This window comes from Nothobranchius furzeri, chromosome 6, assembly GCF_043380555.1.
Source record: "Nothobranchius furzeri strain GRZ-AD chromosome 6, NfurGRZ-RIMD1, whole genome shotgun sequence".
In the NCBI taxonomy this organism is placed as follows: domain Eukaryota; kingdom Metazoa; phylum Chordata; class Actinopteri; order Cyprinodontiformes; family Nothobranchiidae; genus Nothobranchius; species Nothobranchius furzeri.
The window spans coordinates 68,017,225-68,031,769 of record NC_091746.1 but is presented as its reverse complement, the minus strand read 5'-3'; the positions used below and the strand labels follow the sequence as shown (position 1 = coordinate 68,031,769).

The following is a 14,545-nucleotide window of genomic DNA, read 5'->3' as shown; positions in this document are numbered from 1 at the left end:
GAAGTCTGGCCTCCTGCTTCTGACACCGTCTTTGTGCCAAAGCATTACAGCCTCATTTGGGTCCTAGTCCTTGATCTCTGGAGAACACAGCTGCACCATGAGAATATCTGAAAGTGTGTCAGGGCTAGGGTTGACACGGTAACCGGTGTAGCAGTAAACCCCGGTAAAAAAGTTGACAATAATAATAACCGTCTTGTTTAAAAAAAACAATTATCTCGGTGGATTACCGTGGCTGCGGTGTAGGCGCGGTGACCCTTACCAGCCACCGTATCATCTGCTGAAGTTGCCGGCGGCACATGCGCACTTTGTTGTTTACAACCAAAACTTTCTTGAAGCTAAAGCTGAAATAATGGCCAGAGGAGATGGAAGCACTCGGGACATTTATTATCCCTCAAAGAAGACAAAGTGGGAAGTATGGGCATTTTTTGGATGTTTGAAGAATGCCGAGGGCCAGTTGTCTGTGAAAGGCAGCAACGCTACGTGGCCATCATAATGCAGCCATTGTCTCACGACTCCGCCATCTCCAGTTCGCCACTTTTCACAAAATCTTCTGGTTGCCACTGGTCCTGGTGGTTTTTCTTCCAGTTCGACGAGTTTTCCTTTGGAAGGCTGGCTGACTCCAGTTAAAAACCGCCACATTTCACCGCTAGTTTTAACACGAAGCTAACTGCTAACTTGATAAACTGATTGAACGGGATAGGTGGAAATGACGTTGGATGCGGCGCTCACGTTTTGCATACGTTTGTGTACGTTGCATGCAGGCGGGAGGAGTATCTGACATCCATGGAAGATGACTGATAAACATAACTAATTTGGTGCAAACATTTACTCGCCATGTGGCAGATAGAGCTCAAACATTTACTCGCCATGTGGCAGATAGAGCTCAAAAATTTACTCGCCAAATGGAGCAATTTACTCGCATTTGGCGAGTGGCGAGTGTTAATTTCGGACCCTGATCAGACGTCCGCTAAACCAATCCAGCTTTAGTTGGGATGTTCTTTAACCCTTTAACTGGAAGGTTAGTCATTTGTTAACGGGGTTATGTTATGCGAAAGTCATTGTTCTATCCATTTGTGCTGCCATGTGGGTCTTTACTAGCCTGGGAAGAAATCCTACATATGTAAATACATAGTTTGGCCTTGATCCATGGACAGATCTCAGTCGTGGGACGGAATCTACAGATATTTTTCACCGTCTCCACGACTATTGTCAACGACAATGCAACACTCTCCACTATGACTGTCAGTTCGACTGGGCCAGCTGCCATACACTGTTGAAGAAGATCCAAATACATCCAAACTCCTATCTGCTCGTGACTCTAAGAAAAACCCAAGTCTTACAAGTTCAAAGTTGAAAGTCCAAAGTAGGTTTAAATGAGCCGCCGTCATCTTTATTTCACTCGGACGCATCATCCCACCCACCAAACCGATAGAGCACTATGATTGGCATAACACAAGACTGTTCGGGCCTGCGGAGGTTTCTAGAACGTCGCTAGACCGACCTGCAGAGCAAAGGGCTAGGGCTTTACTGCCTTTACTTAAAATCAGGCCTTCAAAGTATGGAAAACTAATTGAATCGATGGATCTGCAGTGGTCTCTGCCTTGCTAACCTAACCCGGGGTAAAAACTACCCCCAAGCACTTGGATCAGCATGGACAAGTCTGCTGCAGTAGAGAGTGGCACAGCACAACGGTCTTTCAAGTCTTATTTCCTGATATTTGGACATCTTGCCTCAGATTGGATAACAGCAACGTGATCCTACCACTGACTTGCTACGTGGATGTTTTCTCTCCACAACTAAAACAGCCTGAATTAGTTTTTCTGTGTGGTGGTGTTGCTAATGCTAATGGTTAGCTTCTACTAGTCAAGATGTTCTCTGTAATTCCTGAACACTGTCACGGCTGCCTGCCTGGCCAGTGGGATGCATGAGCCAAGATCGCCCAGCCCTGGTGATCAAGCCAGACACCGCCCCTCCTCCTCCGCTCTTCCAGGCTGCTGAGGAGCACAGCTGAGCTGAATTCTGCTGATGACCCCACACCTGGGGTAAAAGGGCTGTGCCTTCAGAAGTCTGGGAGGCAGCAGTGCAGGCGTTCTGCTGTCCTCCAGGCCTCATTTTGGTTTTAACCCCTTTGTTTGGATTTTTATAGTTTTAACTCTGAGCGATCCAGAGGGATCGTTTTAAAGGTTTACTTGGTGCTGCAATTTTATTGACTTTGATTTTAAAACACCTTCTGTTTGGTAAAACGTTTAACATAAGTTTTTAACCAGGTGTTTTATGTCAATAGATTGTTTTAGAACTTTTATCAACTTTGTGGATTTTGAAACACCTTCTGCTTTGGTGAAATTCTAGAGTTTCACCGCCTATTTTCTATCAGAAGCTGATGCAGGAGACAGATGTAGGAGACTGTTTTCATGTTCAGCCTGCACAGAAAACTCATCAGAAATAATCATTAAAGGAGACATAACATGCTTTTAAGTTATTCCTTTTTACATCTAAATCCTTCAGTTGGGGGTCTAAAAACAGTGGAACTGCAGTTTTTTGGTCTGATTTCCTCATTATTGTTGCTCTACAGACCCTCATCTACCCCTGTTCTGAGGAGAGTCTTGAGAACGAGCCGTTTTGGGGTACTGTCTCTTTAAACTGGAGGAGGAGCTGTAAACTCCGCCCCCCTCCATAGTGCAGACCTGTACTCTCCTCCCCCAGCCGGACTTTGTAGTTCTATAGAGAAATCATTATTTAGCATAGCAGATTTAGCATAGCATATTAGCATTTTTAAAACACGTGGGGAGAGTAGTTCATCAAGCTGTTTCATGGCTGCTAACTCTCTCATGCATTTGTCTGTAGTCACTCACACACACCCGTCACGGCCGACGGAGGGACAAGCGAGCAGGCACACGCGCGCGCGCGCACAAACACACACACACACACAAGGAATGCTGCTTGCTTATTTCTGTAAAAAATGTTTAAAAAAATGATACAGCTCATTAAAACACCATTCAAAGAATATATTTTATTAAGATCTCTATCTATATACATACATATAATTATAAATAATTTTATAAGTAGTCTTATTTTATATTGGGTGTCTTAATGGCTGAAAATGGATAAAAAGCAGTTACATTTTAATTTAAAGATTTGAGATTCTAGTCAAAAATAAAGAACATTCCTCCAAGTGTTCTTTAATGTCATCATTATAATTCTAATGCTTACAACTTTGTTTTTATTGTCTGCAATGCATAGCCTATATCTTTATTAAATGTGTTTAGCTGTAAAGTGGTAATTCTCTCTAATGTGTACAGAGAGGTGGACATCAGTGCTGCAGTGAAATTCCCAAGATCAGTCTGCTTTGCTAACAAATATAGTTAAATCTTACCTGCATTCTAAATAAATACCGTTAGGTGAAAACATCAGTAGGCATTGAGTTATTGATACAATCCCTAACAGCCAGAATGGAAGAAGAGCATGCTGGGTCATCCTGGACCTGAGCCTGTTCTGTGTATTTACCTACAGGATGCAATAAATGTCTACAAGGCTGAGTTTGGACCATTACATCTAAAAGAAAGCATACAATCAGTGATTTTTTTTATTGTTTACATTAATATACAAATTTTCTAAGTATTAACCTCACAGCAAATAAGTAGAACTATATAATAAACAGGCTTTAGTAGTTAAAACAGGCGTTGTGCACACAGGTGCTTTGTGTCTCGGTGCTGGTGGTGTCTAGGTCTCAGAGTTCCTGTCCTCCTGCCGTCTTCTGTTGTCCTCAGGATACGGATTGATGTTTCCTGATGATGAGGGAGGGGCAGTATGTGGGCTTCAAACTGGTCCTGGACAACAGTGGGAAACCTCCGTTGTCTGAATACTGAGACCAGAGAGTTGGTGAGATGCAGATCTTCTCTACCTAATCTAGAAACGGAGTTGGTTCAGGGAAAACTTTTCCAAAGACCAGTTCCATGATGTCATCGCCATATTCTGCAATGATAGACAATAACTTTAATGACATATTTTGTTTACAAGCAGCTTTAGGAAAGTTGTTTCTTTAGCTTTCATGTTTATAGTCACGTTTGTGTTTGTTCACAAGTTCACTTTGCTGCAGTGACTTCATATTTTCCTACAAATGTAATAAAATAGTGACACTAAAATTATACAAATGATTCCTTATGAAAGGAAGCTCATTAGAGAGCAGTGCAGACAGACTTACTACATGCTGCAGCTGTTTTTGTAGGCCAGCTGCTGCTGAATTTGGGGAAAGTTATTCTGCACACATCCAGATCAGATGGTCGATTACAGAAATTAATGTAATTCAATAATTTCTAAACAGACTAAACAAGTAAAACATCAAATAAATCACTCTGCTGTCATCAGACGGAGTGATTCAGGGGGTGAGGTGTTCTTAATGATGAGGGTGGCTGAGGTGTGTCATCACTCACTTTGGTCTGGTCCAGACCGTCTCTTTACTGGTGGGTCTCCTTCCTCAGTAGGTGACGTGAAACGCCAACATCTGAACGTTCTGTGTTCCTTAGAGGAGAAGAAAAGTAACATTAGCAAGCTGGCTAAATTATTTTTTACTAGCATCTCAAGGACTTGGAGAAGCAGATCTTCACTTACCTAAACATCAGACCAGTTTGTCCCTGCTGAGCTCATCAGGGCGTTAGTCTGACAGCCTGTCAGTGAAACACGGCTCCAGTCTTCTGGATGTGGACTCTAAAAAGCAAAGGAACATTTTTACTTTGTTTTAATTATTTTACAGCCGATTTTATCAGCTTTCCAACGCTCACGCTCATACAGACGGTGAGCTTTGCTGCGTCTGACTGATGCAGAGTTAGTTTTTATATCTGCAGTGAGACAAAAAACTAACCTCACTTCACTTAGAGATCGTTCTTTAAAACTCTATTAAATCCACTGTGTTGACGCACTTTAATGACTTTGTCACGCTGCATTTTAGCTGATATGGGACTTTATTTACTGGATGCTAAGATTACATCACACTCATGTAGAATAACACACAGGCTCTCTGCTGTTACAATCAGTGGGAGGTTATCATCTGGTGTAAAAGAAGGCGTTGATCAGAAATCACGTTTTATTCCACGAAAATCAGCCAAATCCACATTAATCTGGGTGCTAACTTTACTAGCATACTGTGCTAGCGATAGCAAGCCGGATGCTAACGCTTTAGTGCTGCTAATGCCCGTAAATCTAAAGTAAAGTTTGTCGACATTTTAGAGTGATATGAAGCTTACCGCTCTGCTGCTGTGTCCCGGTGCTGCCAAATTCAGATGGAAATAACTCCTTTTAGATAGATGAAGCCCTCAGTACTTAGCCACTAGCCTGGAGACAGAACGAACGAACCACGCGCGCGCGCGCGCACGCACACACACACACACACAAACAAACGCAAACACACTACTTTTTCTTCTGTGTTTTTTTAGCAGTAGTGTCATCAGCTCCTGGGTTTAAATACTGCCACACCACCCTTCCTTAAAACGAGGAACAGTTTTGAGCTGTGTGTGGCTAAAATAACCAGACATTCTGCATTTTTCCAATAGGACTACAAAAAATCTTAGCGAGAAGAAAAAATGGCGGATTGGCTCTGTGTTTAGCCAGGGCCATTACCATATTTGGTAGTTATCCTCGCTAAATTAATTACTGATGTAATAGATAATGTAAAAACTGAACGGGTGGACAAATATGCCCAAAACTTAATTATTAAATATCTAAATAGCAACTCCAGTGAATAATATAAGCCTTTTTGCTCACTTAGACACTTAAAATGTGAAACACACCGTGTTAATGGATAAAAAAGTGGGTTTTTCATGTTATGTCTCCTTTAAAAATGTTGATCCTACACATGTGCCTTGAAACCTCTGAAGCTTTTCTAAATTAGTTTACTATTATTGTCCATGCATGCAAACACCCTTCAGACTGAAGGGATCCTGAACCTTATCGTGCACTCTGTGCACAAGGCGGGAGTTTAAACGCAAGGGAGAGAACATCTGAGCTACAAGGAAAACATCAATCAACAGCCTTTGGTTGATTTAGCATTTCTGTTTGATCCTATCTGAAATGTTACAGCTCACAGCAAGAAATAAATAGGGCATCATATACCCAGAAACCAGGAGTAAACAGATCTTTTTCAAGCAGTGAAAAGAAAAAAAAAACTTCTCAAGTAAGATTAGCTGTCCTCAAGGTTGCATCCCAGTGCTCACTTTATCATGCACATTCTTTATAAGCGCTAAAAAAAAATCAGCTCCTAGATATTCAGTTTCATGGCGACTTCCTAAATTCATGAGACACTATTTTTTTTTATTCATTGCGCTGCATATTACAACGTGCCTTGCTCACAATGACAAAAGCAGGTGGGAGTGAGATGAATGAATTATTTGATATAACAGATCATTTTAATTTTTTAGATTGATTTTCAGGAAGGAATTCAGATACCCTACAATGTGTTTTAAAGGGGCAGCAGTAGCTCAGGAGGTAGAGCGGATTGTCCAGTAATCAGAAGGTTGCAGGCTCAGTCCCGGCTCCGATCAGAGAATATTGCTGTTGTGTCCTTGGGCAAGACACTTAACCTGCCTTGCCTGGAGAGCGCTGGAGGGACTGGTGGCACCAGCCTTCAGCAAGCCTCGCCTCTGTCAGTGTGCCTCAGGGCAGCTGTTGCTACATCGTAGCTCATGCCCACCAGTGTGTGAATGTGTGTGTGAAAGGGTGAATGACTGTGTTGTGAAGCGCCTTGGGGGGTTGTAGAAGCCTAAGAAGGTGCTCTACAAATACAGGTCATTTACCACTTTAAAGTAACAGTTTTTAACAATTTAAGCCATTTGTTTAAAAGTGGGTTTCTGTGATTGTGTAGGTAGAAACTTTACCAACTTCCCTTTGGATAGCACTCTGCAGCCCTCTCCTGAACAAAAACAGCACTTAAAGGTTCCAGAGAATGCTTTTTTTAATCTTTCAGAGCAATATGTGATAAAATATTACCTTTGACACCACTGAGATGTCATTTATCTTAAATATGAGCTATTTTTGTCAGCCTGAACTTATACCCGGAATATAAACAGTTTGATTCAGTTTAGTTCATTAAAGATTAAAGTGATTGCTTTGGCACTCGAACCACTGGACTACAGTCTGTAACAAAACAAGAGTCGTCTAACATACAGTACATATATCCTGTACTGGCCACAGTGTTTTGTCCCTGATGCAGAAGTACTTTGTCAGAATATCCAGGTTTTAGAACCAAGACCACCAGCTTGCTAAAACCAGAGTGAAGATCAATGCGGCCTACACTTGTTTGAGGGACCTAAAGGAGGCAACAAAATTATGGACTGGTGGTGACCTGGCTTTGTTGTTACTGGACTTGTAAGTAATGTTTCTTGTCAAACTCCAACTTGTTAAAGAGCAAGTCACCCCCAAATAAACTTTTTTTTGCTGATAAATTAAATAAACGAGTGTCTAATCGTGCTGCAGACAAGTGTCGTCAATAATTTGGCACTTCAGTGCATCTTAGTTAAATTTAAATATTCTGCCTAAAACTGGCAGTGTTGTGCCATTGTCAGGTAAAAACTCTGCACTGTATTTTAATTTAAATCTGCCACTGCTATTGGCTAAGAAGTATGCTATGATGTAAACTGGGACATTATGATGTCACAATGCTGTCGTGAGCCTGTGTGTGTATTTGTTAGCGGCTCCGCCCTCTCGGTCTGCCAGGCAACAGCATTTGTTGCATTTTTCAAACATGAAGTGGGAGTGGAGTTAGACTCTGGTAGGGGGTGACTTGCTCTTTAACAACTCTCCTGCTGGAAGGCGTAATGATCGTAACTAGGGATGCCACAGTAACCGGTGTTGACAATAATAATAACCGTCTTGTTTTTAAAAAAAATATATATTATCTCGGTGGATTACCATGGCCACTGTGTAGGCGCGGTGACCTTTACTAGCCACCGTCTCATCTGCTGAAATTGCTGCACATGCTCACTTTGTAGTTTACACCCAAAACTTTCTTGAAGCTAAAGCTGAAATGATGGTAGAAGGAGGAGACGGCAGCGCTCATGACATCTATCGACCCTCAAAGAAGACAACGTCGGAAAGTAAGTATTTGTTAGATATATGAAGAATGCGAGGGACAGTTGATAGAAGACGGCTATCCTGTTAGCAGATTGTGCAGGAAAACATGTCTGTGAAAGGCAGCAGCGATTCAAATCTCATGGCACATCTTAGTGATCAACACCCACAGCTCTACTGTCAATGCAAGGCAAGTTAATGTTAGCAATTTAGCTAAAATGCGTGATATGAGAACTTTGGGTTGAAGGAGAATGCAACGAGTCGCCCTATAGTGCAGCCGCAGCGACCAATGCCAGCATATTTATCGTGTCGCTGACACCCCCATACTGACATGACACTATGCATTGCAGAGCTCCCAGGGAGCAGTGAAGAGCTGGTCTCTCTTTGCATTAATGTGAATTTAACAATGATTACTGCCTAATGACATTTTCCCAAATCTGCAAAGCTCACTGGAAGGACACAAACCGAGGACAATATTTTCCTGATAATAAGGGTTTATTATAGCCTGGCTGGATAGAGCAGCCAACAACAGCACTGCTTCAACGCTCAAGTAAAGGTAGCTGTCCAAGAACTTAATCAAATAAGGGTAAAAAAAAAGTATTTGATTAGAAGGCTACTTGAGTACTGAGAATCATCTGATCTCGTTTTTAAAATGATGACATCAAACAGACAAAATATAAGAAGTTATGGGCAAATTTTGGTATTTTAAAGACTAAAAGGGGAAAAATATAAACAAATAAACAACATGATTACAAAAAAAAACAAATTTTCTGCAAAATTTAGACAAACTGAGGACAACCTGATATAGAAGGTTTATTTAGTTGTCTGAAAATGTAACACGTTTCAAAAAAATACCGCGATAATACCGAAAACTGCGATGATCTTGATCACAATAACCGTGAGGTTAAATTTTCACACTATGACAACAATGATCGTAACAGATGTAAGAAAGGAAAATGTTTGAAGCGTTCACTGAGGCAGCACATCATGAACACTAGTGACCAAAAATCCTTCAAATGCTTTTTAAATCCATCTGCTTATAAAGAAAAGTAACTTCAAACTAGTGATGCTTATTGATATACACAAAGTTATGTTTTTAATTATTATTTTTCCAGATCAGCACCATAAAAAGATGCATCAAATGTTACCATGGAGCAGCAAACTGTTGTTTTCTACCATCTGAGATCTGGAACACTTATATCTTTTTTTGCCCGTTTATGTGACAGATATCTTCCGACCCTTACTCCTAAGGGATTCTTATCTATAGTGAACGTGACACAATGGGAAACTAAAATAAATTGCAAAGTGAATGTATATTTATAAAAAAATTACCCAAAAAATGAAACATACCAACTAAAATAAGTCATGATTACAGCGGTCAGTGCAAAGCTGCAAGGCCGCCATCTAGTGGACAAAAGGTAGAAAAGAAAGAATGCGAAGGCCATTTTTCAGGATCTAGTCTGTGAGATTTTAAGGTACAATATAAATGTGATTCTAAAGTCTGCCTAAATTGTACTTTGTTGCTCAAGACGTATGAATTTAAAGGTGTGGTTTACTTGTTTAATCAATACATTTGCAGTGGTCTCTAGTGGGAATGAATGTACTCTGGGGGAAAAAACCTGCTGCGCCTGTTTCAGGAACTTTGCCACATCAGAGTTGAGCTTCAGACGGTAGGATTAGGAGTCTTATTTCCTGATATTTAGACATCTTGCCTCGAATTGGATAACAGCAACGTGACTTTACCACTGACTCAGTTTGCTTTGCAACTTTGATGTTTAATTTCCACAAATCACACAAGTCGCTAATGCTAACGTTTAGCTTCTACCAACCCAGACGTTCTCTTCTGTAACCAATTATAATCAGAAATAATAACTTTTAAAAGTTTGTTTTTCAGTGTTCCACACCTTCCATTCCGCATAGAGACTCACAAATGCACCTATGTATTAAATCCAAGATGAACATGTTAAAGAAAGTAAAAGAACGTTTTTTTTGTTTGTTTTTTTAACTTTTCTGTCACTTGAAGAAATTATTCTTGAAAATCTATCCATCCATCCATCCATGGATGTAAATGTGAGCATGTTTGGTGAGACCCATCGCAGATGTAACCTCAGGATACTCACCGCTTTCTGTGGACAGCTGGGTGTGGAATTCTGGGAACTGAGTTTCCACTGGAACGCTGATGGTGCGTCGCAGAAGATGCACCCTGCTGGAGGCAGGCCGCCTGCCCTGCAACAACAGATTCAATTTAATTTAGTTTATTTATGTTTTTATATAACGCCAAATCACAGCAAGAGTCATCTCGGCACTTTACAAAGTAAACATTCCATCTGCAGTGCATTAATTTCATTTGATTATGCCAATTTGTTAAACGTTTCCTTTGTAAAGAGCCCCGCAGATTGCATCAAGACTTGTTGTGTCAAAGTCTTTACAGCAATCCTCATCCTAAGCAAGCCAGGGGTGCCTCCAGAAAATTTTGATGGGGTGGCCAGATGGGGCCAAAGACATTTTTGGGGTGGCACACCGAATTGGTCCTTGTGGTAACACTGGGAGAATTTGGCCTGTGGCGATGTAGCGCATTGCGCCTTCATTCGTTTTTATTAAAATAACAGTACGTATAAATTTTACAAACACAAACACTTCAGAAATATACATTTCAGTTATTAAAAAAGTTATCTATAATTACATTTAAAAATGTATTTTTTGGGGGTTAATTCACCAGTTGCTGTGTTAAAAATAACTATGAAGATAAAAACTTTTTTTTAAATGGTGAGCAGCAGAAACATGTGTGTGTGTGTTTAATTCTGATTATTTCTTTACTCATTATTTTCTAGGGGTGACCACGGCCACCCCTTGGGGGCGCCCTTGAAGCAAGCATGTAGCGACAGTGAAGAGACAAACACCCTTTTAACAGGACGAAACCTCCAACAGAACCTGGCTCCGTATGCCACAATTCTTGGGACATCAGTTGGAGTGTTTAAGAAAGAAAAAAATGACCTAAAAATGTAAAAAGACTAGTTTGTTCTAAAAACTAATAAAATAACAGAGTGCAACAAGAAACAAAACAAAAAAAGCAAAAGAAAGACTATAATCTACCGCAAATACTACAGATACAAATGATTCCCATCTGTGTTTTTGTGGCTATTATGGCCATTGTGTTAAACTCTGTATTGGACCAACAAACGTACAAAAGCTGCAGCAGTCCTGATAAATGAATGTTGGTTATTCTGAATAGAGCCGACATCAGTGTGTGTCAGCCCATTTCACCCAGTAGCTTGCATCGTAAATTACTAAAGAGATAATGACTAAACACACAAAAGAAAAAAAAGAATGGTGGCGATGAGAAAAGGGTCTGATGTCCTCCACTTGTAGTGATAATGGCTTATCGAACAAACTCACACCTCTCAACTCATTGCAGCACCCTGTCTGTCCTGTTTTCTCACGTCCTCCGATTATTATCTGTGTCTCTCTGCGAAGCTTTTTTCCTGCCTCAGGGGATGAAGGTTTCAAAGCAGCTCTCGCAAAATCAAGATGCTTCATAATAACACTATTAAAATACTAATATTTAAGAAATGCATATTTGGCACATTTTCTTGGTCTTATGAACAATTGTTCGAATGGATATTGAAAATTTAGAGGCGTTAATATTACAAATAACTTACTGATCTATTATTTATCCTCCCATTCATTAATATTTTTGATAGTCGTGACAGAGTAATGACTTCCATGCTTTCGTTCTTTTTTAAACACAGAAACAGTTTTGTTTACCTGTTTGTAGCTACGGTTTCGCCGACAGCTGCCGGCTTCTTCAGGCTGACGCTGATGGTGGCGCGTCACTTCCTTCTCCGTTTATCTGCGGGCAGCAGAGGACGTTGTCGCCCTCTACTGCCCGCTCTCCCCTCTCCGACGATGCAGTCCCATGCGTGGTCCAGCGTGTAAACTCCGTCGTCCCTGTTCATGGTCCCACATCCACGTCTCCTTATCTCTATTGCTTCCTTGATCCATCTTTTGTATTTTTGTTGTTCAGTGGTTATGATCCGTGTGCTGTCCCAGTCCATTATATGGTTTTCTCTTGTGCAGTGATCTGTTACGGCTGACTTTTTTATTGTACTTTCTGCTTCTTCTTTTGCTGCTCTTGTGTGTTTTCGATTTGCCTCTTTCTCGCACTCCTTTCTGTGTTCTATTGTCCGTGTGTTGAGTTGGCGTCCGGTTTCTCCTATGTATGTTTTATTGCATATTTTGCATGGGATTTCGTAGATGACTCCACATTTTTGTCCAGCTGATATTTTGTCTTTTGGGTGTACTAATCTGTTTCTAACTGTTGTGTATGGCTTTGTTGGTGTGTTTATGTTGTGTTTTTTCATTGTTGCTCTTATTTTTTCTGTTATGCCTCTGATGTATGGTAGGGTTATCACTGGTTTTGGTTCTTGTCTTTCTGGGTCTCTGGTTCTTTTTTTGGGTTGTTCTTTGCTTTCTGTTTTTGTTTGTTGTTTTCCTTTGTTTATTGCCCATGTCGGGTATCTGCAGGTCTTTAAAGCGTGTTGTATGTGTTTGTCCTCTTGTTTACGGTCTCTCTCTTCTGTTATTATGTTTGCTCGGTGATATAATGTTCTGATTACTGACATTTTGTGTATGGTGGGGTGTTCTGATGTCCATAATAGATATTGGTCTGTGTGTGTTGGTTTCCTGTATGTGTTTATGTTTAGGGTCCCGTCGGTCTGCCTGGTGATTTTCATGTCCATAAATGCTATGCTGCCTTCTGTTTCTAACTCATAAGTGAATTTTATGTTGCCCGTGTCTTCAATATTGTTTAAGTGTTGTGTTAGTGTTTCTGTTTGACCTTTTGGTATGATTTCCAGTATGTCATCCACGTAGCGTTTCCATAGTTTTATTTTGCAGTTTGGGGGGGCGGTGGCTATGGCTTTTTGTTCCAGGTCTTCCATGAAAAACTCGCACAGGGTGGCTGATAACGGGTTACCCATGGCGAAGCCTTCCAGTTGTTTGTATATAGTGTTGTCGTATGTGAAGTAAGTGGAGTTAGCTACCAGTCCTATCAGTTGTGCTATGTCATCTGCTGTGAGGTTTGTCCTTTTATGTAAAGTCTTGTCCTGTCTGATTCTGTTAACTACTATGTCTATGGTTTTTTTGGTTGGTGTTTTTGTGAACAGAGATGTGACGTCATGTGAGATGAGTATGTCGTTGTCTTCTATTGTAATTTCCTTTAGTTCTTTTGCCAATTCTATGCTATTTTTGCAGTGTTGGTCTGTATTTCCTAATAACGGGCTGATGATTCTGCTGATATCTTTTGCCATGTTGTATGTTGGTGTACCTATGCTGTCAACTATTGGTCTAAGTGGGGTGTTTTGTTTATGTATTTTTGGTGTTCCATATATTCTTGGTGTTATGTTTGCTGTGGGAATCCAGTGTTTGTACATTTTTTCTGTTATTTTGCCTTTTTCGTGCAGTGGCTACAAACAGGTAAACAAAACTGTTTCTGTGTTTAAAAAAGAACGAAAGCATGGATTTACAAAGACACAGCAAGAACACACCTAAGATGTTCAAAGAGTAATGACTTACTGGGATTATGAGAAATGTGCATGGTTTACACATTTGAACAAGTGGAGGAAAGATGCCCGATGTGATGAAATAAAATAAAATAAAATAAATTATTGAAGATAATTTGGTTTTAGTTCATTAATGACATGATGAAAACTTCTGAAATGAAAAGACAGAAAGTTCTAACTAATAGGAGAATAAACATTTTAATGATCTGAAGAATGTATGTGAATATTTTGATGGGTACCAATATTAATACAATATTTTTATCAGCGCTTTGTAGCATCATGAATGGCCTCTAATTTGTGACAAAGGTCACATTTTCCCAGCCAGGTCAAGCTGGATCGCACCGTAACTTTTGCTCCACAGATTACCCGCCAGGAGCCGTGATGTCTGCTGAACAACATCTTTATCTGCTGCTGTTCCGTCCCAAGATGAAGGACACTTCAAGACTTCAACATAATAATTTTTAAATAATAATTTAAAAACACTTTGACTTTATTACTCTTTATTACAATCATCATAATTAATCATCTTGGTTCAGTAAATGTATTTTAATTACTGAAATGACTTATTATGCTTTGGGTAATAATAATTATTATTATGATAATCAGTAATGTGTGTTCAGTAAACTAGAAGGTCATCTTGCACCTTAACCACCTCATGCAGAGGGTGAATCCAGGGTAAAGTTTAACCACCTCACATGTCTTTACTTCATGACAACAAGCTTTCTGACGCTGAGAGGGCGTGTTCTGAGGTTTTGTTAAAACCAAATCTCCGCAGCTGTAAGTTCAGTTCTTGAACCCACCAGAAGACGAGGGGCGGCCGCCCAAGTCTCTGCTAAGCATTCTGTCACGCCGATAGACTTGCTTCGAATAAACGCACCTGTTTCCAGCTGATGCAAAAACTCCTTCAGAGTTATTGATTTAGAGAC

At 40.3% G+C, this 14,545-nt stretch overlaps 1 protein-coding gene across 4 annotated transcripts in view; it reads right to left on the bottom strand.

Moving 5' to 3' along the window:
* Nucleotides 1-14,545, bottom strand: part of dab2ipb (DAB2 interacting protein b) — a 262,935-nt gene that overhangs the window by 235,445 nt on the left and 12,945 nt on the right. For all 4 annotated transcript variants that reach the window (XM_070552468.1, XM_070552470.1, XM_070552467.1 and 1 more), the window contains one exon: nt 10,179-10,284. In XM_070552468.1, the coding sequence (XP_070408569.1) occupies nt 10,179-10,284 (106 nt within the window). The remainder of the gene's footprint in view (nt 1-10,178; nt 10,285-14,545) is intronic.